We start from the raw sequence: 24,202 nt of genomic DNA on the forward strand, positions 1-24,202 counted from the left end.
TCTCTGAAAGGTGCTACGTGTCTGACTGTGTCTGTCTCTCTCTGTGTGTTTCTTAGGAGCTGAAAGACCTTACCCAGCGAAATGAATGCCTCGATCTTAAAGGTAAGCATGAACACACACACACACATCATGTGGTCATATCACTACTGCTAGAGGCTGCTTTGACAGAAGAGTTTATCACACAACATCGTGCCACTTATTCTCTTTCTTCTCTCGAGAGTACGCACATATACACTCACTGAGCACTTTATTAGGAACACTATACTAACCCTGGGTAGGGCCTCCCTTTGCTCTCCATCGTGAGATTGATTCCACAAGATGTTGAAACATTCCTTGGAGATTCTTGTCCATGATGACATGATTGCATCACGCAATTCCTGCAGATTCTTCAGGTGCACTTTCATGCTGTGAATCTCCCGTTCTACCACATCCCAAAGGTGTTCTGTTGGATTCAGATCCGCTGACTGGGAAGGCCACTGAAGAACACTGAACTCATTTGTCATGTTCATGAAACCAGTTTGAGACGACTTTTGCTTTGTGACATGGTGTATTATCATGCAGGAAGCAGCCATTAGAAGATGGGTACATTGTGGCCATAAAGGGATGCACATGGTCAGCAACAATACTCACATAGGCTGTGGCCTTCAAGCCATGATGGATTGGTATTAACAGGCCCAAAGTGTGCCAAGAAAACATTCCCCACACCATTACACCACCTGAATGAATAAGGTGGTATACAGGTGTTCCTAATAAAGTGTTCGGTGACCAGTGTTTCCCCTACCATTGCCTTGGGGGGGCGGGCCGCCCTCCCAACGGAACCCCCCGCCCCCCCAAGAAAGAGGAATTATTACTGACGGAGACACCAAACATCTGACAAGCAGGCTAAAATATCCGCGTTTTTTAACGCACCCAACCCGAATCTAGCGAGTGGCAAGCCCATAGGCTCGTTGGTAACGTTAGTCCGCCGTAGTCTCGCATAGCCAGACCTATCTCCACACTTCGCGCTGGCACTGGAGAATAATACAAGATGTTGCGCAAGTGTGCGTGCGAGACGCGAGAGTTTTTGCCGGCTGTGATGTCTGCAGATTGAAAGTAAGCAAGTTCAAACGTTAGCAGTGTTTCCTCCAGGAATTTTTACATTGGTGGCGGATAGCCCTTAGCGCGCGCGATTTTTCCCCCCGCGTGCACGAGCGCTCAAAACAACGACCTAATTTCAGCCAAAACTAGAGGATGGCCAAAAAACAAAAAAATAATATACAGAATATAAACTTGTGACTGACAGTCACATACACACACACAAAGATCATCAGCTATAATATAATACGAAGTAGGCCTACATCAGCACAAAAGCGGCTAACGTTACTGATTAACTGTTTACTGTAGTGCAGAGAGATGGTAATCGTAGGCGGCGTATCAAATGACAAAGCTAAATGTTTAATGAAGGACATGAACGATTGTCAACAACACACTCAAGCAGTAAATAGAACAGTCTAAACAACTTGGGTACTACGCACTCAACTGCGGACGGAACAATACTCTCAACCTATAGTTCCGTGCGTGAATTATGTCAACCCACCACATTACAGAAGTAAAATCACAGTCAGATGGAGCATTCGGTAAACAGCTGAGTATCAGCTGAGTTAAAGAAAACAAACTCTTACCTTTGATGATACCCACATGAGCCCTGTTTCCCCGTACTTCTCTCGTGTGTCTCTTATTGTCCAAATGTTCCCTGAATTTTAGCTGCATGTTTTTCCAGCATGTAATTCCGTTGTCAATAAAAAAATCATCTCCCCTTCTTTTCCCCTTGACAATACTGTGTCGTTGCTAAAGTGACGGCACATAAGAATGGTTTTTTTATACGATTTATACGTTTTTTTAACCCACAGATTACATGAGAGAAGCTATCTGTCATTATTTCAACCACTGTCCAAGTGGGGACGTTACAATACTTTCGTTTTAGAACGAAACGTTAGGCTAGCAGCGTTTAGCAGTCACCATTCTTGAGCAAAACATGATACAAACAAACATTCAAATACTCGTGTCTTCTTGATTTTTTTTTTGATTTCAATGTATGACGCATCATTTGAAAGCTTACCATCTGTAGTTTCAGACTATGTAAACAAACGAAAAATTACGTAAGCAAATGGTTATTATTTATCTGGTATAGATACCACTTCTGCGCCGAATGTACCGCCGCCGGCACAAATCCGCACCCGACATTGTAATTACCGTAATTTCTAAACGGTTTGTGCTATCGAAAAAAATCCAACTGTCCCTGAAAGCTGAGATGTTGCACTTCAACCAACATATAGGGTATTACGGTAAAATGTGACGTGAGGACATTCTCAGAGTCAGTTTACTCACAGTGATTGGCGGAGCGTTCAGGGACACATGCTTTTTTTCTGTTCTCTGGTCATAATAACTCGCTGTCTTTCTGCGCAGCCTGAATCAAAGTGGACTGTCTGAATCATTTGGTGGCGGAGGAAATTCATTCGTGGCGGCCCGCCACCAATAAATGCATATAGAGGAAACACTGCGTTAGCAAATATAATTGCTGAGTGTTCTGACAGAGAAAGTTGGTTAAAATTGGTCGTTATTATCGTGACTAGAAAGTGTCTGACTATAGTTCCATAGTGTATAGTGTCAAAGAACTAGCAAGCTAGCTAGCTCAGAGGTGATGAGATGAGCTAGTCTCCTTGCACACTTGCCAGCTAAAGAGCTAACACTTTATTATTTTACTTAAAGTAGATATACTATCTTTCTTATTCTGCTAGAGTTGGGCTTCATGGTAATACCATAATGGCATATTTACAGTACCGTACATGGACAGTTGATTGAAGCATTGGAAATGTCAGTTTTTTATAGTTGGACATACAAAAAAAATTCAGGTGAGAGAGTAAAGTCAAAATGAGGCTTAATGTACAAGTACACCCCTGGACATGTCGCTGGTATGAGGCAGGGTCTTACCCCCTGGGGGGGGGGGTCCATGCCACGGTCCATGCCACCCCCCCAAGGCAGCAAACCTAGGGGAAACACTGGTGACTGTATATACATACATACATCCATACACACATAAATCCTGATGCTACTGAATGATGATTGTGTGTCTCTGTGTGTGTGTGTGTGTGTGTGTGTGTGTGTGTGTGTGTCTCTGTGTCTGTGTCTGTGTGTGTGTGTGTGTGTGTGTGTGTGTGCGTCTGTGTGTGTGCGTCTGTGTGTGTGTGTGTGTGTCTGTGTGTGTCCTAGGTGAGAAGCTGGACTACAAGGCGTGTGAGTCTCTGGAGGAGGTGTTGAAGAGGGTCCAGTTCAAGGTGGTGGACCTCGAGCAGACCAACCTGGACGAAGATGTAAGCTGACCCCCCACTCCCTTCTCTCTCTCTCTCTCTCTCTCTCTCTCTCTCTCTCTCTCTCTCTCTCTCTCTCTCTCTCTCTCTCTCTCTCTCTGTTCCCCCTTCCTTACATTTTCAAAATCACATCAGGATAGGAAGGTGGTAGAATGCACATATCTACAAAAAGTCATGAAAGGAGGGTCCTGAAATTTGATCGAGTGCAAAGATATACCAAAAAAGGTTTACTCACAGGGTCAAATGACCCCACACATGGAGGTTCTAGTGCTAAGCCAATATCTTAAACATGCTCTTGATTGGCCAGACTGTTGGGCTTGTGGGTGTGGTCTATCACATATAAACACCTATGAATCAAAGATGGTTGGCACTGTCATCATTACTAACATTATGGAACACAAGTTCAGACTGTGTGATGTCACTCTATCCAAGGGGAGCTAAACACAGGGTCCCCACGGGTCCTTGAAATCCTTGAAAGTTTGTGAATTTGATTTTTAAAAATCAAGGCCTTAAAAGTTTTAGAAAATCGACATGGGTCATTGAAAGTGCTTGACTGTGCTGTGGTAGAGAAGGCAAGAGACCATCTAGTGTTCAAACATTCAAAAGCCTCTCTTTTTAATTGTTGTCTGTGAGCGGATAGTTCCTATTATATAAATTCTCATCTAGTTCTGTCTCAAACTATGCCGTGTTGGGTCCTTCTTGAATTTGAGGGAATTGAGTCTTGAAAGTCCTTTAAAAGTGCTTGAATTTGATGTTTCAGAAGGTGTGGGAACCCTGTAAACAGCGGCTCTGTGTTCCCAGTAACTATGAAACTTTACATGTTTTAGGAGAGTGGGCAGTCCTCTCATTTTGATGGGGCTTTTGATGGCGATAGTGAAGATGGACAGGAAAAGGAGGAGAGAGACATGACAGCATGAGCTGGGATTCAAACACGTTTAGTCACAATATTATATGGTATACCACCAAGGCCCAGCTCAGTGGCCTTGCGGTTAGAGTGTCCACCCTGAGATCAGGAGGTTGTGAGTTCCATCCCCGGCCGAGTCATACCACCAAAGACTATAAAAATGGTACCCGATGTCTCCCTGCTTGGCACTCAGCATTAAGGGTTGGATTGGGGGGGTAAGACGCTGCGACATACCAGCGTCATGTCCAGGGGGGTGTACTTGTACATTAAGCCGCCTCACGCAACGGAAACAGTGGCCCCTATGCGCCATTAGGCTCGAGAACCATCGGTTCTCAAGGCTACTTACTTAAAACCAAGGTGCCCATCACTATGGAACCTGTCCCTGCCTCTCGGATACAAAAGAGCGTTTCTGTATTTGTCTCGTTCCCAGACACTTCAGTCCCAATGTGAGAAAGTTCTGGTTGACCAACAGGTCAAACTCGGCCTTCGTTACGCCAGCGGAAAGCACGTTGAAAACAGACGCCGCACAGCCATTGGCTTTACCTTGCAGCAGTGTGATTAGCTGAAATCAATAAGTACTTAAGTCAGTAAATCCTCTCCTGAGGCCAGGTTTGAGTCGTCGTTACTCACATATGAGCCGTGCATCAACAGCCTGGGGACAAGGTTACTTCCATTATTTACTCCAAGCACATGAAAGCTGCTAAATCAGGCCGTTTATCAGGCTGTTTACCCTATCACTGTAAACCTGGTGGACATCTTCAAGGCTCTCTGGCTCTGACAGGCGTTTGGTCAACCCTGTGAAGCGCCGCTCACAGCTTTAATTAATGCTTGCATGTCAAGAGCCGTTCATTTCAGAGCTAGCAAAACAGAAATACAGGTCAGCCTAGAGTGAGTTGCTATGACAACCCAACTGCCAGTGTCAAAAGGTGTGTTGGTGGGACTAAAAAGAGGTGCGGTCTTTGCCGGGTGGTGCAGGGGTAGGACCCACACACACACAAAAACAACAGCTCTGCCCCTGGGTGACGTAGAGACACGCGGTCTTCGCCGGGGGGTGCAGGAGAGTTAGCTAGTCAGCTAGTGCTAGTCCGCTAATGTTAGTTAGCTAGCACTAGTTATACACACCCGAATCCCACAACTCAGCCCCAGGGTGATCTAGAGAAACGTGGTCTTCGCCAGGGGGGTGCAGGGGAGTGGCCCAGGTGCAGGGGGGTGGCCCAGAGGCCACTGACCTGCCCCCTACTGGCTGTGAGGGGCAAGCACACTTCACAATTTCCATGGGAATTGTCCCTGTCTAGTTATTATTATTATAATTATTATTATCTAAGTCTACTGTGGGGCAACCACGCGCAAAACACACACACGCACACACACTCTATGAGGTTGGGTGACTGTCAGTGTGACAGAGCCGTCGACGAGCCTGTCTCAGTGCGTTTCCCCGGCCGCCTCAATCCATCACACCGCTCATGAAAGACCCACTGGGGCACCCTCCATTTATATCATTTACTGTTTTAGTTCAAAGGAGCAATCCGTCATATATCTATTTGTTTGTTTGTTTGTTTACTCTTGTGTGCGTGTGTTGAGTCACCACCAGGCAGGGCCAGAAGAAGGGTTTCTCCTCCGTATTCGTACCGTAGGTTTGAGGCAGTATGCTTGTTTGGTTTCTTGGCATTCTTTCCATTAGCTGGTATTTATCATTTCAAACCAGGCTCAAGGAAGTTGTGCCCCAGGAAGATTGCGTCTGGCTGATGTCATGTGAGGCTTCCTGGACGGAGCCAGACTGCACAAGTCTGCAGCCCAGAGGGTTAAGTCTCCAGAGGACGACCCCCCGCTTGGTTCACTGGGATTATTTGGGGAGTTCCATAGAAGAAAGATGGTGTGTGTCTTCTCTACGGCCGGCCAGACACACGACCACTTGACTCAGTCATGACCTCCTCCTTCCTCTGCTGTTTCAGGATATGGCTGTGTGGATCCCTCTGTCTGCTCCACTCAAGACTTTTAGCCGCTCTGACATAACCTTTTATCTTTTCTAAATGATGCCCACTGACTTTAAATGTGTAAGAAAAATCTTCATTAGTAGTCGTAGAATCTCTGCTGCTTTGGTACTGGACAAGTAGGACAGTGTTTCTTGCCTTATTGAGTTTCAGTATGTACAGTGGGGTGCAAAGATGTGGGCACCCCTAGTCAAAATGCCTTTTACAATTAATGTCTAAGTGAAAAGAAGCAAACTAACCTTTAGTACAAAGTTAAACATGACACATTTCATCACATCCCCATTCTTCCTGGCAGAACACCTCTAGCTCAGAAATATTCTTCGGCCTTCTTGCATGCACGGCATGTTTGAGATCTCTCCACAGATTTTCAATAATATTCAAGTCTGGGGACTGTGATGGCCATTCCAAAACCATCAAAACATTTCCTGGAGGTACTTCATGGTTGATTTTGGGGGTATCATCGGGTCATTGTCCTGCTGGAATACCCAACCTCTCTTCAACTTCAATTTCTGGACTGACCTTCGACCATTAGCCTCGACAATGTCTTGATATTTGGTGGAATCCATTCTTCCTTCCACCCGCACAATATTGCCTGTGCCCCCAGCTGCTACACAACCCCAAAGCATAATGGATCCACCTCCATGCTTAACAGTTGCCACGGTTTTCTTCTCTAAAAAAGATGGTAACTCTGCCATGTAGGTCTTTGTTGTTTAAGGTACGCTGTATTGTTGTCCTGTGTACAGCTAAACCCATCCAATAACTATCCTCTCTTCTCGCTTGATAACACAAGGAAACTCTATACTGTCAATATATGTTAACGTACATGTGTAATTGTAGTACTCTAGGATGTTAGTGCTGCCAGTTACTGTTGCATCATAACAGCATGTAGCTGCTCACACAGGTCACAGTCATAATCTCCTAGGTTATTCCACTGGTAAAAAAATCTGTAGTATAACGCCTATGAAGAGTAGTGATGGTGTTTCCTAACTAATATTGCATCCTCTCTCTCTCTCTCTCTCTCTCTCTCTCTCTCTCTCTCTCTCTCTCTCTCTCTCTCTCTCTCTCTCTCCTAGGGTGCGTCAGCTCTGTTTGACATGATAGAGTACTATGAGTCGGCCACGCACCTCAACATCTCCTTCAACAAGCACATCGGCACCCGCGGCTGGCAGGCCGCCGCCCACATGATGAGGAAGGTGAGAGGTGGCAGGGATGGAGGGGGGGGGGGAGATATAGCAAAAGGTCAATCGATTAATCAGTGGCTATGGGGGTCATGTACAATGTCAAACGTCATTGCCCCGCCGAAAATTTGAAAAAAACGTAATGCAAAACGTGTGTGTATGGGCAAGTGTGCATTGTCCCCCATACCGTGACTGTACAGTACAGCCATGACCAGACAGGCTCCTGCTGTTAGGTATTTACTGGTGTGTTACCGTCTGACGTCAGAGCTCTGAATGTCGTCTCCCCCCCCGAAGGCAGAGGGAAATCTGATTTTACTGGGACAAAAAAAACTAAATTTCCCATAATTATTCTCTCTTCAAGAGTAGTCCCATCAAACATTCTTCTTGGCCTGGTTTCGGTCTCTTTCAGGCACAAGACCATGACTGTGTGTAAAAGGCTTTGAGAGTTTGGTGAAAGGATGGAATGAAATATGTACAGTAGATACCCTTTTTTATGTTACAAATGGGTTCTTTGATAATCCTGCCGGCCTTTGTGACACACCGGTCGCTGTAGTGAGCTGGATGGAGGGAAGCACACGGCTAATGTCGTTGAAGACTTTTTGCTCCCACCAACATTCCTTTTCCTGTTGCGGGCTGGGATTGAGTTTGGGTTAAGTTTGGGTATCTCTATTATTCAGAAAAGCTGTGTATTAGTTTCCTGGTCTAATGCTCTTAGCTGCCATTGTGAGTCATCAGTTTACCAGATCAGATTACAGATTACGGGAGGGTCCAGGATTATGCAGGAGGATGAGAGGCCGGTTCAGTTAAACCCAGAGCAGAGAGAGAGAGAGTGTGTGTGTGTGTGTGTGTGTGTGTGTGTGTGTGTGTGTGTGTGTGTGTGTGTGTGTGCGTGTGCGTGATTGTGTGCGCGTGTGAGTGTGGGTGTGTGTGTGTGGAGGACAGCATTGGGTGTGAGTGTGGGTGCGTGTGCATGTGTGGGTGCGTGTGTGTGTGTGTGTGTGTGTGAGTGTGGAGGACAGCAACTTTTAGTTTGGCATACTGTCATATTTGGCAGCCTGGGCCATGTTCACAAGCCTGTTGTCAGGGGCCTTCAAATGGCTGGTCTATCTAAGAGAAGGGCCAAACAGTTAGCAGAGTACTGCTCAGTATCTGCTGTTATTAGTAGCCGCTCAATATGGAGAAGGCGGTGCTTCTTGTACCCATGAGCTGGATAGTATATAATGTCAAAATGCACTGATAGTATTTATGTCCTTTAGATATTGTACATGTATGTGGACATAAATAAAGCATTTAAAATGTGTGTGTGTTCCCCCCCCCCAGACGAGCTCCCTGCAGTACCTGGACGCCAGGAACACGCCCCTGCTGGACCACTCCGCCCCCTTCGTGGCGCGGGCGCTGAGGATCAGCGGCAGTCTGGCAGTGCTGCACCTGGAGAACGCAGGGCTGTCTGGACGACCACTCATGCTGCTGGGTGAGGAGGAGGGAGGGAGGGAAGGAGGGAGGGAGGGAGGGAGGAGGGAGGGAGGAGGGAGGGAGGGAGGGAGGAGGAGGTCTGGACGACCCCTCATGCTGCTGGGTGAGGAGGAGGGAGGGAGGGAGGGAGGGAGGGAGGGAGGAGGTCTGGACGACCCCTCATGCTGCTGGGTGAGGAGGAGGGAGGGAGGGAGGGAGGAGGGAGGGAGGAGGGCTGTCTGGACGACCCCTCATGCTGCTGGGTGAGGAGGAGGGAGGGAGGGAGGGAGGGAGGAGGGAGGGAGGAGGAGGTCTGGACGACCCCTCATGCTGCTGGGTGAGGAGGAGGGAGGGAGGGAGGGGAGGAGGGAGGGAGGGAGGAGGGAGGAGGTCTGGACGACCCCTCATGCTGCTGGGTAGGGAGGGAGGGAGGGAGGGTTCTGGTTCTTTTTCTTTTTCTTGTGTCCGTACCACCCTCTCCCCCTGAAATAATAATTATACGTGGTAGGCACGTTAGTCTGTTGTTTTATAGCGTCTTCGGATCGAACAAACATCAAAAGGTTTTTGAAATGGGAGCCACACTCTTTGGAGGGTTAACAAAGTCTTTACACTGTTGTGATGCGCATCTCCTTATTCCCTCCTCTGCTCTCTCTCTCCCCCCCTCCTCTCTGCTCTCTCTCTCCCCCCCTCCTCTCTGCTCTCTCTCTCCCCCCCTCCTCTCTCCCTCCCTCCTCTGCAGCCACGGCTCTGAAGATGAACATGAACCTGCGGGAGCTGTACCTGGCAGACAACAAGCTGAACGGCCTGCAGGACTCGGCCCAGCTGGGGAACCTGCTGAAGTTCAACTACAACATCCAGATACTGGACCTGCGCAACAACCACATCCTGGACTCTGGTAGGAGGGCTCTGTCTCTGCTGCTTTCTGTCCTTCTCTCTTTACTTCTCTCTTTCTCTTTCCTTCCTTCTTTCTCTTTCTTTCTCTTTCTTTCTCTTTCTTTCTTTCCTTCTTTCTTTCCTTCTCTCTTTCTCCCTCTGGCCCCAGTTTACCTAAGCAGATGAATGCTGAGCTCAGCAAAACATACAACCATCTTATTGTCCGTGTGTAATTAAATATAATATAGAAGGTTATGATGGCAGACGTGGCTGACTTGTTTTGCACTTCTGATGTTGGAGCCCTTTAATTGTTCTTCCCGCCACCCTGCATGTGTTCTTCATTATATAGCATTTATGGTTATAATTGTGTTGTTATGCTGCACACCAACTATCCCCTCTGGGACAATAATGATTTATTGAATTTAATATATATTCACTTTGTCGGAGCAAGGTTGTTGTTTCACGTGTTAGCTTCAGTACTTCTCATCATGCAGGGTTCCACAGTAACGCTTGCCCGGAGCGAGTAAAACATTCGCCGGGTTTGACGGCGCAGGCGCCAGACCAGACTAGATGATCGCGGAGTGAAGATATTATCAAAGCATACGAGCCTGTCGATCACCCGCCGTGTCGCGTACGCTTTGATAATATCTTCACTCCACGATCATCTAGTCTGGTCTGGCGCCTGCGCCGTCTGTTGTTCTTCCTGCACACAGGTAAACAGATACAGGATCCAGCAGCGTCGTCGGGCTCGCGCAAAAACGAACCCGACGAATGTTTTACTTGCTCCGGGCCAGCGTTACTGTGGAACCCTGTCACGTCTGGGGTGAGTGTTCTGGCTGCTGTGGTGGTGGTGTGTTGTCTGACCAGGGGTCTGGTGGTGTGTGTGTCCTCAGGGCTGGCCTACGTGTGTGAGGGGCTGAAGGAGCAGAGGAGAGGCCTGGTGACGCTGGTGCTCTGGAACAACCAGCTCACACACAACGGCATGGGCTTCCTGGCTGCTGCACTGGTAAACACACACACACACACACACACACACACGCGCGCGCACACACACACACACACACGCACACACACACACACACACACACACACACACAGCATCACCGGTACCTGAACACACACACACACACACTCTGTGCTGCTGCACTTGGTGAATATACACACAATCTCCTAATCCCGTAGCGATTCGTAGCGATTCAAGGGAAAGAACCAAAGAGATAATGACCAATGTGAGGCTTGCACAACCATGTGGTAGAGTGGTACGAATGTCTCTTGGTTTTTGATTGGTTAAACCCCCACCATAAGCTTGGCATTTGCACCAGTACAACAAACAAACATCAGACACACGCATGAATTGCGTGGAGAGAGAGGAGCAGGAGGAGAGAGAGGAGAGAGAGGGGGGGAGGGGGGGGGGGGGGGGGGGGAGAGGAGCAGGAGAGAGAGGAGGGGGGGAGGGAGGGAGAGGAGAGGGAGAGGGGAAGCTGTGATGAGCATCTGCTTCCCGCTGATGAAGCAGTCCCTGGTTCCTGTCTGCAGCCTGCCTCTCCTGGAAGAACTTTGCTGTTCTAGGAGAGGAGTGGGAGGTAAAGGGATAAAGTACTTCTTTAAAGAGATGAAGTACTTCTTTTGCTATTAAGCTTTTGGGGGAAACTGCCCCCAGGCTGGTGGATGAGAACTCAGATGTGTCTGTGCTGCATCAGAAACCCTGACTGTGTCTGACACCACACAGAGTAGACTACCAGAGTCGGCTATTCGTGAGTTTAGAATGATAAGGTTCTATCTCCGTCTAGAATGATAAGGTTCTATCTCCGTTTAGAATGAGAAGGTTATATCTCCGTTTAGAATGAGAAGGTTCTATCTCCGTTTAGAATGAGAAGGTTATATCTCCGTTTAGAATGATAAGGTTCTATCTCCGTTTAGAATGAGAAGGTTCTATCTCCGTTTAGAATGATAAGGTTCTATCTCCGTTTAGAATGAGAAGGTTCTATCTCCGTTTAGAATGATAAGGTTCTATCTCCGTTTAGAATGATAAGGTTCTATCTCCGTTTAGGGCAGTTCAGAGATATTGAGCGTCAAAGTTTTTACATTCCATTATGTTTTGTGAGATGGAACCTTTGTATTTTTATTAATTACTAACTAAAAAAATTCAACATTTAAAAAAAATACCACCACACAGGCATTAATAAACACCTAATGGATCAGATTATGTAGAACACTAAATTTTGACCAAAAATGGAGATAGAACCTTATAATTCTAACGTCACGTATAGCAGAAACAGACCTGGGGTGATCAAGGTAGTGCAGTTACGCCACTGAGAAATGATATTTGTAATCGTCACTGAGGGATATATTGTAATTTTTTTACTGTCGTCGTGATATCAATGTGTCCACAGTGTCCACATCATTGGATGTGTTCTGTGCGAACTATAAAAGTGACGTGAGTGGACTGTGCTCAGCTCTCCATAGCCAGATTAACACTAGAAGAGCCGTGAGGGGTCACAGTGACCCCTGTGAGTAAAAAAACAAACATTTCTATCTTTGCACTCGATCAAATTTCATGACCCTCCTTTCATGACTTTTCCTAGATATGTGCGTTCTACCACCCAGTATCCTTACATTTCCTAAATCACTTCAGGATCAGATAGTATAAATCTGTTTTGCAGTTTTTCTGTGTAGGAGGCAGGCTGAAAAAAGAAGCGCCCTCTAGTGATCTCGGTGTGTAAATAGCAGATTTGCATTCTAAAAGGGGGTCTATGTGACTGACATACACTATAAACCTGACGTGAGTGGACTGCTCACCTCTCCATAGCCAGATTAAAGCACTGACAGCACAAACGTCTGCTGCTCTTTGATAAACCAGGGAATGTCCCTTGATGTTACATGTTGGTCAGTGATTTTGTGTGTGTGTGGCGGAGTGGTTAGTCAGGAATAATGACATATTCCCTGTGGGAATGTTGGCTGCAGACACGAGATTCCGGGGTCCCTGAGAGTTCTGTCCGCTAGCGTGCCTGTCACAGGGGGGCGGAGCCACAGGTCTGAACATTCCACTTAACACTGATGTCACACATCCCACGGCCGCGTTCCACCAGTACTATATGTCCACAGCACCTTAGGACCGCACAGCTAGCTGGTACCATGGCTATTGTGTACTTCCCTAGTGTGTAGTCTAGTGTGTAGTCTCAAGCCATCCGTACCAGCTCGTGTCAGGGTTCCCGCGCTGGTCTTAAAAAGCTTTGAAGTCTAAAATCCAGCAGTCCAATTTACAAGGCCTAAAAAGGTCTCAAATCTCAGTTATTCGGTCTAAAAACGAGGTGCTATGTCTTAAAAATTAGATCCTGTAAGGAAATCAGTCCGACCACATCTAAAAATGTCAATTCGCTTCCTTTTTTGTCTGTATGGCAGTGAAATCTCTAATTTCATCACCTCGAGGATGACAAAAAGCTATCATAAGGTGTCGCGAATAGGTCTACAATTCTATCCAACGAGGTCTAAAAAAGTAGTTTTCTCTCTCTCTCACACACACACACACACACCCGCCCTCCCTCTCTCTCTCTCTCTCTCTCTCTCTCTCTCTCACACACACGCTCTCTCTCTCTCACACACCCGCTCTCTCTTGCTCCCTCTCACACACACACACACACACGCTTTCTCTCTCTCACACACACACACGCTCTCTCTCTCTCTCTCTCTCTCTCTCTCTCTCTCTCTCTCTCTCTCTCTCTCTCTCTCTCTCTCTCTCTCTCTCTCTCACACACACACACACACACACCTCCTCTCTTTCTCTCACACACCTGCTCTCTCTCTCACACACACATGCTCTCTCTCTCTCTCACACACACACACATGTAGAGGGATTTGGCGGAGGCAGTCACATGCCTGTGTGTGGGAAGGAAACTTTTGACCACTGCCTTCTATTTCTGTGTGTTTCCATCGTTGACGCAAAAACAGCTCAACATACTGTGACCAGGTTCACGTTAACATGAAATGTTCATGTGCCTCGTTGACAACACGTAGACTCAAGTCACCATCGCCATCATGTATTCATACCGTGCGTCAACTCATGATTTCTTGTCACTCATGGTCATAATAGTCTGTTGGGTTTGTTACTGTACTCTAAATATAGGATCTGGGATGAGTGTGAGGTGAGCGAGTAATTATCAATTATTGTCCGGCGTGACGTGATGTTAACTTGTGTTAGAAGGTCATGTGACCGCTAGTGTCTGATGTCAGGGTTTCCACGGGTCCTTGAAATCCTTGAAAGTTTGAAAAAGAAATCAAGGTCTTAAAAGTTTTTGAAAATAGACACGGGTCATTGAAAGTTCTTGAATTCCCCCCTCTCTCTCTCTCTCTCTCTAAAAAACTCTCTAAAAATATATATATATTCAAAAATGCTTTACCTAGCTCGTCAACTAGTTCTGTCTCAAACTATGCCGTGTTGGGTCCTTGAATTTGAGGGAATTGAGTCTTGAAAGTCCTTGAAAGTCCTTGAAAGGTGCTTGAATTGATGTTTCAGAAGGTGTGGGAACCTTGTGATGTTGACTAGGAAATAAATGTACAGTTCTTTATTTCTATCCCATCTGATGGTCTTCTGCTTTTGTCTACACTCTCTCTCACACACACACACACACACCTCTCTCTGTCTTCTCTGGTCCTCTCTAGCCCTGTACCCAGAGTCTGGAGACCCTGAACCTGGGCCACAACTCTGTGGGGAACGAGGGCGTCCACAAGCTGAAGGACGGCCTGATCGCCAACCGCTCTGTCCTCAGGCTGGGCCTGGCCTCCACCAAGCTGTCCTGCGAAGGTGTGTGTGTGTGTGTGTCTGTGTGTGTCTGTGTGTGTCTGTGTCTGTGTCTGTGTCTGTGTCTCTGTGTCTCTGTGGGTCTGGGTCTGTGTCTGTGTCTGTGTGTGGGTCTGTGTGCGTGTGTCTGTGTGTGTGTGTGTCTGTGTCTGTGTGTCTCTGTCTCTGTGTGTGTGTGTGTGTGTGTGTCTGTGTGTGTGTGTGTGTGTGTGTGTGTGTGTCTATGTGCGTGTGTGTGTGTGTCTGTGTCTCTGTCTGTGTGTGTGCCTGTGTCTGTGAGCGTGTGTCTGTGTGCGTGTGTCTGTGTCTGTGTGTGTGTGTGTGTGTGTGTCTGTGTGTCTGTGTGTATGTGTCTGTGTGCATGTGCGTGTGTCTGTGTGTGTCTGTGTGTGCGTGCAGGGCTTAAAGTTCTCCGGCACGGTGCCGGATTTCCGGCGCGGGGGAATTTTGAGCAATTAAAAAAATAAATAATCACATGCTATTTGTTTACATCGTAATTTAAAGAGTCATCTTCAGCAAAGAGACAGTTCCGCCTACCAATGGTATCACATTGCTAAAGCCAACCAACGACTTCTAGCCAATCGGAGGCAGAGTAGTGGGGCGGGCCTTAAGAAGTTTGAATGAGTGTAATGTTAACTTGTAGAGACGTTCGCTTTTAGCAGCCCGCTATCTCGCTAACTTTAGTAAGAGTCTATTAAAATGGAAGCCAAGTTTCTTAAACATGGCGAAGACACAGCTATACTAGAACGAGGAGTAAGGAATAAATGACGCTGGGCATGGATAGAGGAGAGTAGTGACGGGAAGCCTTATGGACGTGGTGCCTCAAACTGAGGGAGCCGGGTGCTTGTTTCTGTACGCCGTGCTCAAAGAAACTCGTCTACGGCAGTATAGTATATAGTATATATATACAGTATAGTATAGTATATAGTATAGTAGTGGGAAGAAGGTTATTGCTCGACATGCCTCAGATCCCGGTCACCAAGCTTCGGTTTGAGCGCTTGCTCATACAACAACCTTGCCGGGAGCGACGGCGACAGGTATCTTCAATGACCGACCGTGTTTGCGAGCAAAAGATCCGAGTGTGCGCGTTTATAGCTGAACATGATCTGTCTTTCACAATGGCTCAGCCACTCGTCGATTTGTGCAAGAAGCTATCAGAAGACAAAAATGCACTGACAAAGCTGTCCGTTTCCAATAAGCACGCCAGCTATTTAAACACACATGGCCTTGCCCCGGAATTTAAAAAACGGCTGTGTGAAAAGCTTAAAAAAGCAACGTTTTCAATGAATATCGACGAAGCTACAAATCTTAACATGGACAAAATCCTCAATGTCCTTGTTCGATTTTTTGATGATGATCTGGCCAAAGTAATAACACACCTAGCCAGCAGGAAAGTAAACATCGCCAACTCGTCAGCCCTCATGCATGACTGGTCACTAGTCATCAGTATTCTACTTGATGGAGATCTATTGATCTATTGTTATAGTGATAGTGGCTTAATAAGTGATGCAATCAGTTTGGCCTTAAGTGATTTAATCAGTTTGTGACCCCCCTCCCCAAGAAAAAGTTTCAGGCACAGGATTTTCCCACTTTAAGCCCTGTGTGTGTGTGTGTGTGTCTGCGTGCGTGCGTGTGTGTGTGTGTCTGTCTGTGCGTGTGTGTGTGTCTGTGTGCGTGTGTGTGTGCGTGTGTCTGTGTGTGTGTGTGTGTCTGTGTGTCCCACAATATCCTGTGTCCGTACCTCTTCTCAAGCAGCACTGTTGAATGTAATCAGAGCAGTTGATCCTGTTCTTATTAGAGAAGCGTTTGAGGTGTAGTCTCAGCAGCGTGGTCTGTGGTTAGTGGTCGGAGGGTCTAACTGCGTGGCCCAGTAACTGACCTCAGTCTGAATTGTCCCTCCCCCCCCACCGTCCGCCAGGTGCCGTGGCCGTGGCGGAGTTCATCGCGGAGAGCCCCCGGCTGCTGCGTCTGGACCTGCGGGAGAACGAGATCAAGACGGGGGGGCTCATGGCGCTGTCCCTCGCCCTGAAGGTCAACACCTCCCTCCTGCGCCTGGACCTGGACAGAGAGCCCAAGAAAGAGACGGTGAGGGAGGGGGGGAGGGGGCAGGGGAGCAGCAAGAGAGATGGGAATGGAAAAGGTGTGGAGGAGGCAGGAGGAGGGTGGAGGAGGGTGGAGGAGGGAGGAGCAGGAGGGTGGAGGAGGAGGGTGGAGGAGGGTGGAGGAGGAGGAGGGTGGTGGAGGAGGAGGGAGGAGGAGCTGGGTGGAGGAGGGTGGAGGTGGAGGAGGGAGGAGCAGGAGGGTGGAGGAGGGTGGAGGAGGAGGAGGGTGGAGGAGGAGGAGGGTGGTGGAGGAGGAGCTGGGTGGAGGAGGCAGGAGGAGGGTGGAGGAGGAGGGGGGTGGAGGAGGAAGGAGGAGGGGGGTGGAGGAGGAAGGAGGAGGAGGAGGAGGAAGGAGGAGGGGGGTGGAGGAGGAGGGTGGAGGAGGAGGGTGGTGGAGGAGGAAGGAGGAGGGGGGTGGAGGAGGAGGGTGGTGGAGGAGGAAGGAGGAGGGGGGTGGAGGAGGAGGAGGGTGGTGGAGGAGGAAGGAGGAGGGTGGAGGAGGAGGAGGGTGGAGGAGGGGGAGCAGCAAGAGAGATGGGGATGGAAAAAGTGTGAAGGAGGAGGGTGGTGGAGGAGGGAGGAGGAGGGAGGAGTAGGAGGGTGGAAGATGGAGGAGGGAGGAGTAGGAGGGTGGAGGATGGAGGAGGGTGGAGGAGGGTGGAGGAGCAGCAAGAGAGATGGGGATCAAAAAGGTGTGGAGGAGGGTGGAGGAGGAGGAGTGAGGTGGAGGAGGGAGGATGGAGGAGGAGGAGGGAGGAGGAGGAGGGTGGAGGAGGGCACAGGCGACAGTTTTTTTTTGTAGATAGAACGGATTCTGAGAATATCAATGAGATTAGATTAGATTCAACTTTATTGTCATCGCAGTGTACAAGTACGTTTACAAGGCTTTTAAAAGATTTAGCTAAAAGACGTCTTTTCTCCCTGGCCTTTGACCTGAGGTGAGCCTGCCTCCCGACACTGCACTTTTTGCACTTTTATTTCTGCACTTGTATTTGTATTGCACCTTGTTTTTAGTGTATTTCTAACTGTTTTCTCTTTTACTAGTGTTTTTCTGTTAAGCACTTTGGGCGGCTGTTTGTCGTTGTTATTGTGCTATATAAATAAACATTACTTACTTACTTACTACTAAACAACGAAATGCAGTTTAGTATCCAACCAAAAAGTGCAAAATAGTCATATAAGGGGCACGACATAAATAAAACAAGAATGGTAGTGATAGCTGACTGTGCAATATATAGTGTGGAGAATGCAGGCGGGGGGGGGGGGGGGGAGTGTGTGCATTAACTCCCCATCGTTCAGGGTCAGAGGTCGTCTCTCATACCAGTGGGTCTTGCTCTCTCTCTCTCTCTCTCAGGTGAAGAGCTTCATCTCTCTCTCTCTCTCTCTCTCTCAGGTGAAGAGCTTCATCTCTCTCTCTCTCCTCTCAGGTGAAGAGCTTCATCCCTCTCTCTCTCTCAGGTGAAGAGTTTCATCCCTCTCTCTCTCTCTCTCAGATGAAGAGTTTCATCCCTCTCTCTCTCTCTCTCTCTCTCTCAGGTGAAGAGCTTCATCGAGACCCAGCGGGCCCTGCTGGCGGAGATCCAGAATGGCTGCAAGCGGAACTTCATCCTGGCGAAGGAGAAAGAGGAGACGGAGCAGAAGATGCGCCAGTCGGCCTCCATGGCCGAGATCGCCACCGAGGACGGAACCATGGAGGCGGAGGAGGAGGAGGGAGGAGGAGGAGGAGGGGCGGGGTCTGCGGAGCAGAGGGGAGCAGGAGAGGGGAAAGACAGCAAGGGAGAGGGAGGAGCCAAAGACGCCGAGGGGCAGGGTGACAGCCGGTCGTCCGCCAGCTCCGCAGGGGGAGGAGGAGGACCGCCCCCGCTGATCGTCGAGTCGGACTCCGACACGGAGGAGGAGGAAGAGGTGGTGCTCTCTACGACCCCCTCCAAGTCCTCCTCCTCCAAATCCTCCTCCTCCTCCCGCTCTCCCAACCAGACTCCCCCCGCGCCCCCGCCCTCCCCCGGGGCCACCCTGTCCCCCCTCAGTGCCTCGCAGACGCCCCCCTCCGCCAAGCCCGGCGGCGTGGGGGGCATCATTTCAGGGATCACGGTCACAGAGTCCAGCACGCCCCCGGGGACCCCCCCCTCCCCCGGACGCTGCATCTCCGTCTCCAGCCCCGGGAGGGGCCACAAGATCTTCATGGTCACCCGGGTGGAGAGCCCCCCCGACCAGCAGCAGCTGCAACAACAACAGCACCACCTACTGGTCAGGGCTGGACAACAACAGAGCAAGACTCCACCAGCCACCACCACCAAGGAACCGGCGGTGTCACTCGCAAAGGAGACCCCAAGCCAGACCGAGACACAGCCACCACCCCTAACACAGCCACCGCAGCAACCCACGCAGCCCACGTCGCGTCCCTCGAGCGTAGGTGAACAGCCCCAACAAGCCCAGACGACGACACCTCCACCCGTACCGACACCACAGACAGAGGAGGAGGAGGAGGAAGCGGCGAGACCGAGTTCAGATCAGTCGACGGACTCTCGACACGCGGGTCAGTCGCCGTCGAGTCCGGCGGTACCGATTCCTCAGCCGTCACCCCCGACTACCCCCTCGCCCTCGACGCAGGGGACGGAAACTCTCCCGCTCCCTACTGATACTGACGGGACCTCAGAGAGCGTAGAGATTCAGGCCCAGACGCCGGTAGAAAGTCACCCAGAGCAGACGACAGAAGAGGGTGCCCTGGTACCATCCCCTACGGCGGCCGTACCCGCCCCCTCTACCGGAGCACCAGAGGAACCCCAACAGATGGAGGAGGTGACGGAGGCGACAGAAAAGACCCTGTCGGAACTGTCTGCCCCGGCCCAGCAGTCTACTGGCACAGGGACGGAGGAGGAGCCGGTGGTGGAGGAGGTGGAGGAGGAGAAGAAGGAGGCAGCGGTAGAGAAGGAGGTGGTGGTGGTGGAGGAGGAAGTGAGATTGGAGAAGGGGGTAGTGGTGGTGAAGGAGAAGGAGGTGCTGGTAGAGAAGGAGGCAGCGGTAGAGAAGGAGGAGGTGGTGGTAGAGAAGGAGGTGGTGATGGAGAAGGGGGTGGTGGTGGTGGAAGAGGAGGTGCTGGTAGAGAAGGGGGCAGCGGTAGAGAAGGGGGTGGTGGTGGTGGAGGAGGAGGTGGCGGTAGAGAAGGAAGTGAGGGTGGAGAAAGAAGAAGAGAGTCAGGCCTCGCTAAAAGAAGAGACATCTGGTGAACAACAACAGGCGATATCTCCAGAAGTGACTCCAGAAGAAGACAGTACACCGCAGGAGCCCAGCGACACCCAGGCTAGCACGGCACAGCTGCCACAGTCAGACGCAACGCAGCAGCAGAAACAACGGTTAGCGTCTCCGCTAGCAGAGCCACAGACCGACACTGAACTAGCTCACCTAGCAGCATCGGCGGCACCACCTCCGCCCCAACCACAGGAGCCGACAGAGTCACTACCACAGGGTCAGCCGCAGCAGAGATCCAGAGCGAGTGTAGAAGAAGAAGAAGAAGAAGAAGAAGAGGAAGAAGAAGAAGAAGAGGAAGAGAATAGCCAGCAGAGTCAGGAGGAGGAAGAACCAGGGCCTGAGCTCGCCAGAGCGGAGCCACCCGAGGAGCAGGAGGAACTGTACCTGTCACAGGAGGAGCAGCAGCAGCTAGCACAACAGCCACTTCCTGTGCAGGCGGACCAGCAGCGACCAGAACAGCGAGCGCTTCCTGTCGGGCTACACAAGCAGCAGCAACAACAACAACAACCTCATCAGCAGCTGCGGTCTCTTCGACCAGAAGAGGAGCAGTCGTCCCAGAGCTTCGTCCTCGCCCGCGACCCCCCCTCATCACCCCCCCCGGCTGAGACCAGAGTCCCCCCAGAGGCGGACCACCCGAGCAGCCCGGCCCCCCCCCCCACGGCGGAGGAGTCCCCTGAAGAGAGCTCCTCCACGGACGAGGGGGAGAGCGTGGGGGAGGGCAGCGTGGACGGGGTGGAGGTGGTGGGCTCGGCCCTGCCCAACGGGCTGAAGCCAGAGTTCGCCCTGCATCTCCTGGACCCCGAGGGGCCCAAGCCTGGCAGCTGCGTCATGGAGCACGGTGAGACACACACACACACACACACACAACAACCTTGTCTGACATGACTGTATGTTTCTCTGTGCCTTCAGCGTGAAGGACATCTGAATTGTTTTTGACCGAAGTGTGTGTGTGCGTGTGTGTGCGTGTGTGTGCGTGTGTGTGTGTGTGTGTGTGTGTGTGTGTGTGTGCGTGTGTGCGCGTGTGTGTGTGCGTGTGTGTGTGTGTGTGTGTTCCAGTGAGCGTGACGTCAGAGCTGAGCTGTGGTCAGGACCTGGAGGAGCTGCTGCTGGAGGCCAGTCTGGAGACGGGGAGGGACGCGCAATAACACCATAGGATGGTAACCTGCCTCTCACACACACACACACACACACACATATGTGACGCGGTCTGGTGAAATGTGCAACCATAAGGCAAAGTTCGTTCAAATTTGTGCTTAAACTACAGATTTTAAGCTTTTAAATTATGTGTCATACATTGAAATCGGAGAAAGATTTAACACAACAGGCGTATTTGAATGTTGGTACACCTCAAACACTGAATGGGAGAAAAGTGACTCTAAACGCAGCCACAGCTAGCAGCTAACAAAACACATCGCTACGAAGGTCTAAACTGTATTTTAATAACATCACAACATGCTGAGAGAACATCGACATGCTAAAAACACATAACTACACAGTTCTTGCTTTTGAACACGTCCTAAAACAAAAGTATGTTTACAAGTCAAGTCTCCCTTACCGGTAGCCTCCGGCAAAGGAGAATAGTGAATCCAATCCACAAATTATTTAGTATTTAGTGATCGTGATCGAGTGGGTACTTTAAAACTTAAAGTTGGTGTTATGAAACAATAAGTTTCACTTTCACTTTTTGACCCCTTCGAGTGAGCGTTGTTGTTAGCAAGTTCACCAGACCGCGTCATATATAATCGGAAGTGTGATCAGGCTGATTGAACTATGATTTGATGTGATATCCCATGTGTGTTGTTGTTGTTGGTAACACTAGTGTGTGGTCTGACTGTGCCCCCCTCCCTCTCCCACAGTGACTCTGGGCTGGAGACACACAGGACTCAGTGTGGCGTGTACGTCTCAGACTCGGCGTGGCGCCCCTGCAATGTTTGTGTTGTTGAACTCACGACCACCGACACCTTCCCATGAAGACCGAAGACATGTCGCCATCTACAGCAACACCTAGAAACTACTAGAAACTCTATACGAAATAAATAAAGGACAGACAAAAAAACGAAAAAAACCAACAACAATCATCGATTTTCATGAGATCATGAATCCACTACATCCACTACAACTGAAACACACAAACACACACGCACGCACACACAACACCCACAACACACACAATGTTGTAAAGACAGTTATATGAGGGGAAAAAAACAAGATGAATGGAAGTAATCACACTATCCTTTTTGCCTGTATCACTACATTCTGTCAATCAGGAAACTACACCCAAGCAGCAACCAGGGGAGCTAGAGATGGGGGGAGAGAGAGAGAGAGAGAGAGGGAGGGGAGGAGGAGGAGGAGGAGGAGGAGGAGGAGGAGGAGGAAGAGAGGGAGGGGGTATTACTGCTCTAACCAAAGACACAGGACACACACACTTGCTCACTCTTGGCTCCACCCCCCATTCCTATGTGTTCTCGTTGGTGTCTCGAGCGTGCACAAATACGGCACCGCACAATATGATCGCCCCCTGCTGGTGCTACAGAGTAAATACATTGCACAGCTGCAAGTGACAGTTTGGAACCCAACCAAGAGGACCTGCTGGCTTTGAATGTACAGAACACTTTACTCAGTCTGACAGTTGAGAGTTGGGTCACGAGAGGGGTTGTATAACTAACTAGGGCGTCACTGGGGCAGCAATTTGTTTTGTGTGTGTGTGTGTGTGTGTGTGTGTGTTTGTTTGTGTGTGTTTGTCTGTGTGTGTGTGTGTGTCCCTCCCCCCCCCCCCCCCAAAAAAAAAAAAGAATCTAAGGGACCTCTGCCAAAGTGACTGCTTTCTTTCCTGTCCTCTCTGTTGGCTTTGGCTCCCTCAGGAATCCATGTCCCTCCACCGCCTCACAGACCACCTCTCTCACCTGCCAAAACCCTTCCTGTCACAACTCCCTCTGGGTTTCAGTCGAGATAGTTGGAGAGTTTCCCTCTCCAAGCCTTTTCGGGGAAAGTCTTGGTGAATGTCAAAGAAAAAACAAGATGTCTGCCTTGGAGGATTCATTATGCTGTTCTATCACAGAGAACGTCTTCTCTCCCTCTCTTCTTTCATCACAAACGTTGTCCCTCTTTCCTTCTTCAGATCGATTTCCCTGTTTGTGCGACCAGAGTCGTTCAAGGTAGTGTGCAACTCATGACTACAAAGACGTGGTTTTGTCTCTTGTCACTCTCTCGCCACCCCCCCCCCCCCCTCTCCCTCTCTACTCTCACTCTTTGTTTCAGTCTTCCGCAGGTGCAACACTATGTGCCATCTCCCTCTACAGCTCTGACACATGATAAATGTTGCCTTTGACTGGACTGGTCTCGAGGTTCAATTTGATCTCTTCTTTACCGGCTGCTTAGATGAATCAGTTTGTTTGTATTTATTTTATAGCTACTGTATATGATCCTTCTCTTTGTTCCTATTTTCTTTCCCCTCATCTCTCTCTATTATTTCTCTTTCCATGGGGCTTGCTTTTAAATATTTTCCCCCCTTTTGGTGTATATTTCTGATTCAAATTAGAGTAATTGTTAAGTTTAAAGGTTTTTTTGTTTTTTTTCTTCTTTTGTTTTTTTTTGAGGAGGGAATTATGTTGGATAAAGAAAAACTATGCTGGGTGGAGGGGTATATAAATAGATTATGGCAATAGGACGGGGGCGAGTGCAGTTGTGAAAAGAAACACAATGGACGTTTTGTCAAGGAAGGGGCAGCGAGAGTGATGGGTTGAATCACTCTACAAATAACCGACGGAGATAGTCCCATGTTGACACTCGCCGTTCAAAACACTATTCTGCTTTAGCCACTTGGAGGGTGTTGGGGCTTATGGGATGTTCCTTATTAAGCTACAGTATATAGGTTACCTAGTCAATGAAATGACCAAATGGAAAGCTAAAGACTCTTGATAGGCCAGGTGAACGAGGGCTGTATAGTAGCCTACACAAGCATCAAAGCGTCAATCCAGGCCCTGTCATAGAGATGACTTAGTATGATCCCCTCTGGTCCTCTGTCTCACACCCCAACACAACTGGTAAAGTATATGATGCACAGTGCCCAACACGGTCGATCTATAGCCCAGGTAGCTTTAGGCAGCTTGATATTCAATCCAAACTGGTATCCAGATGATTCTGTGGCAATGCAAAAGAAACTGAGAAATACATGAATGTTCTTTCAGTGCCAAAGAATGCTGGTTGCTTGTCTCTGAGATCTTCTGGATACCTGTTAGGTTGAATGGAGCTCTTCCCTTCATACTGCTGTTCTGTGTCCTCAGATCAAACAGGGTGATTTGGTCAAAA

The 24,202-nt window shown here is 49.2% G+C and overlaps 1 protein-coding gene across 1 annotated transcript in view; it reads left to right on the top strand.

Annotated features, from left to right (window-relative positions):
• The window catches only part of ppp1r37 (protein phosphatase 1, regulatory subunit 37), a 62,959-nt gene extending 40,782 nt beyond the window's left edge, over positions 1-22,177 (top strand). Inside the window, exons 3-14 of the mRNA XM_080544584.1 lie at positions 57-102; positions 3,250-3,350; positions 7,316-7,435; positions 8,741-8,891; positions 9,612-9,767; positions 10,639-10,751; positions 14,405-14,546; positions 16,462-16,628; positions 18,182-19,540; positions 19,739-20,732; positions 20,951-21,051; positions 21,751-22,177. Of these exons, the coding sequence (XP_080400710.1) occupies positions 57-102; positions 3,250-3,350; positions 7,316-7,435; positions 8,741-8,891; positions 9,612-9,767; positions 10,639-10,751; positions 14,405-14,546; positions 16,462-16,628; positions 18,182-19,540; positions 19,739-20,732; positions 20,951-21,039 (3,438 nt within the window). The 3' untranslated portion in view covers positions 21,040-21,051; positions 21,751-22,177. The remainder of the gene's footprint in view (positions 1-56; positions 103-3,249; positions 3,351-7,315; positions 7,436-8,740; positions 8,892-9,611; positions 9,768-10,638; positions 10,752-14,404; positions 14,547-16,461; positions 16,629-18,181; positions 19,541-19,738; positions 20,733-20,950; positions 21,052-21,750) is intronic.
• The last annotated feature ends 2,025 nt before the right edge of the window (positions 22,178-24,202 follow it).

Source organism: Nansenia antarctica, assembly GCF_963989245.1.
Source record: "Nansenia antarctica genome assembly, chromosome: 14".
Classification (NCBI taxonomy): Eukaryota; Metazoa; Chordata; class Actinopteri; order Argentiniformes; family Microstomatidae; genus Nansenia; species Nansenia antarctica.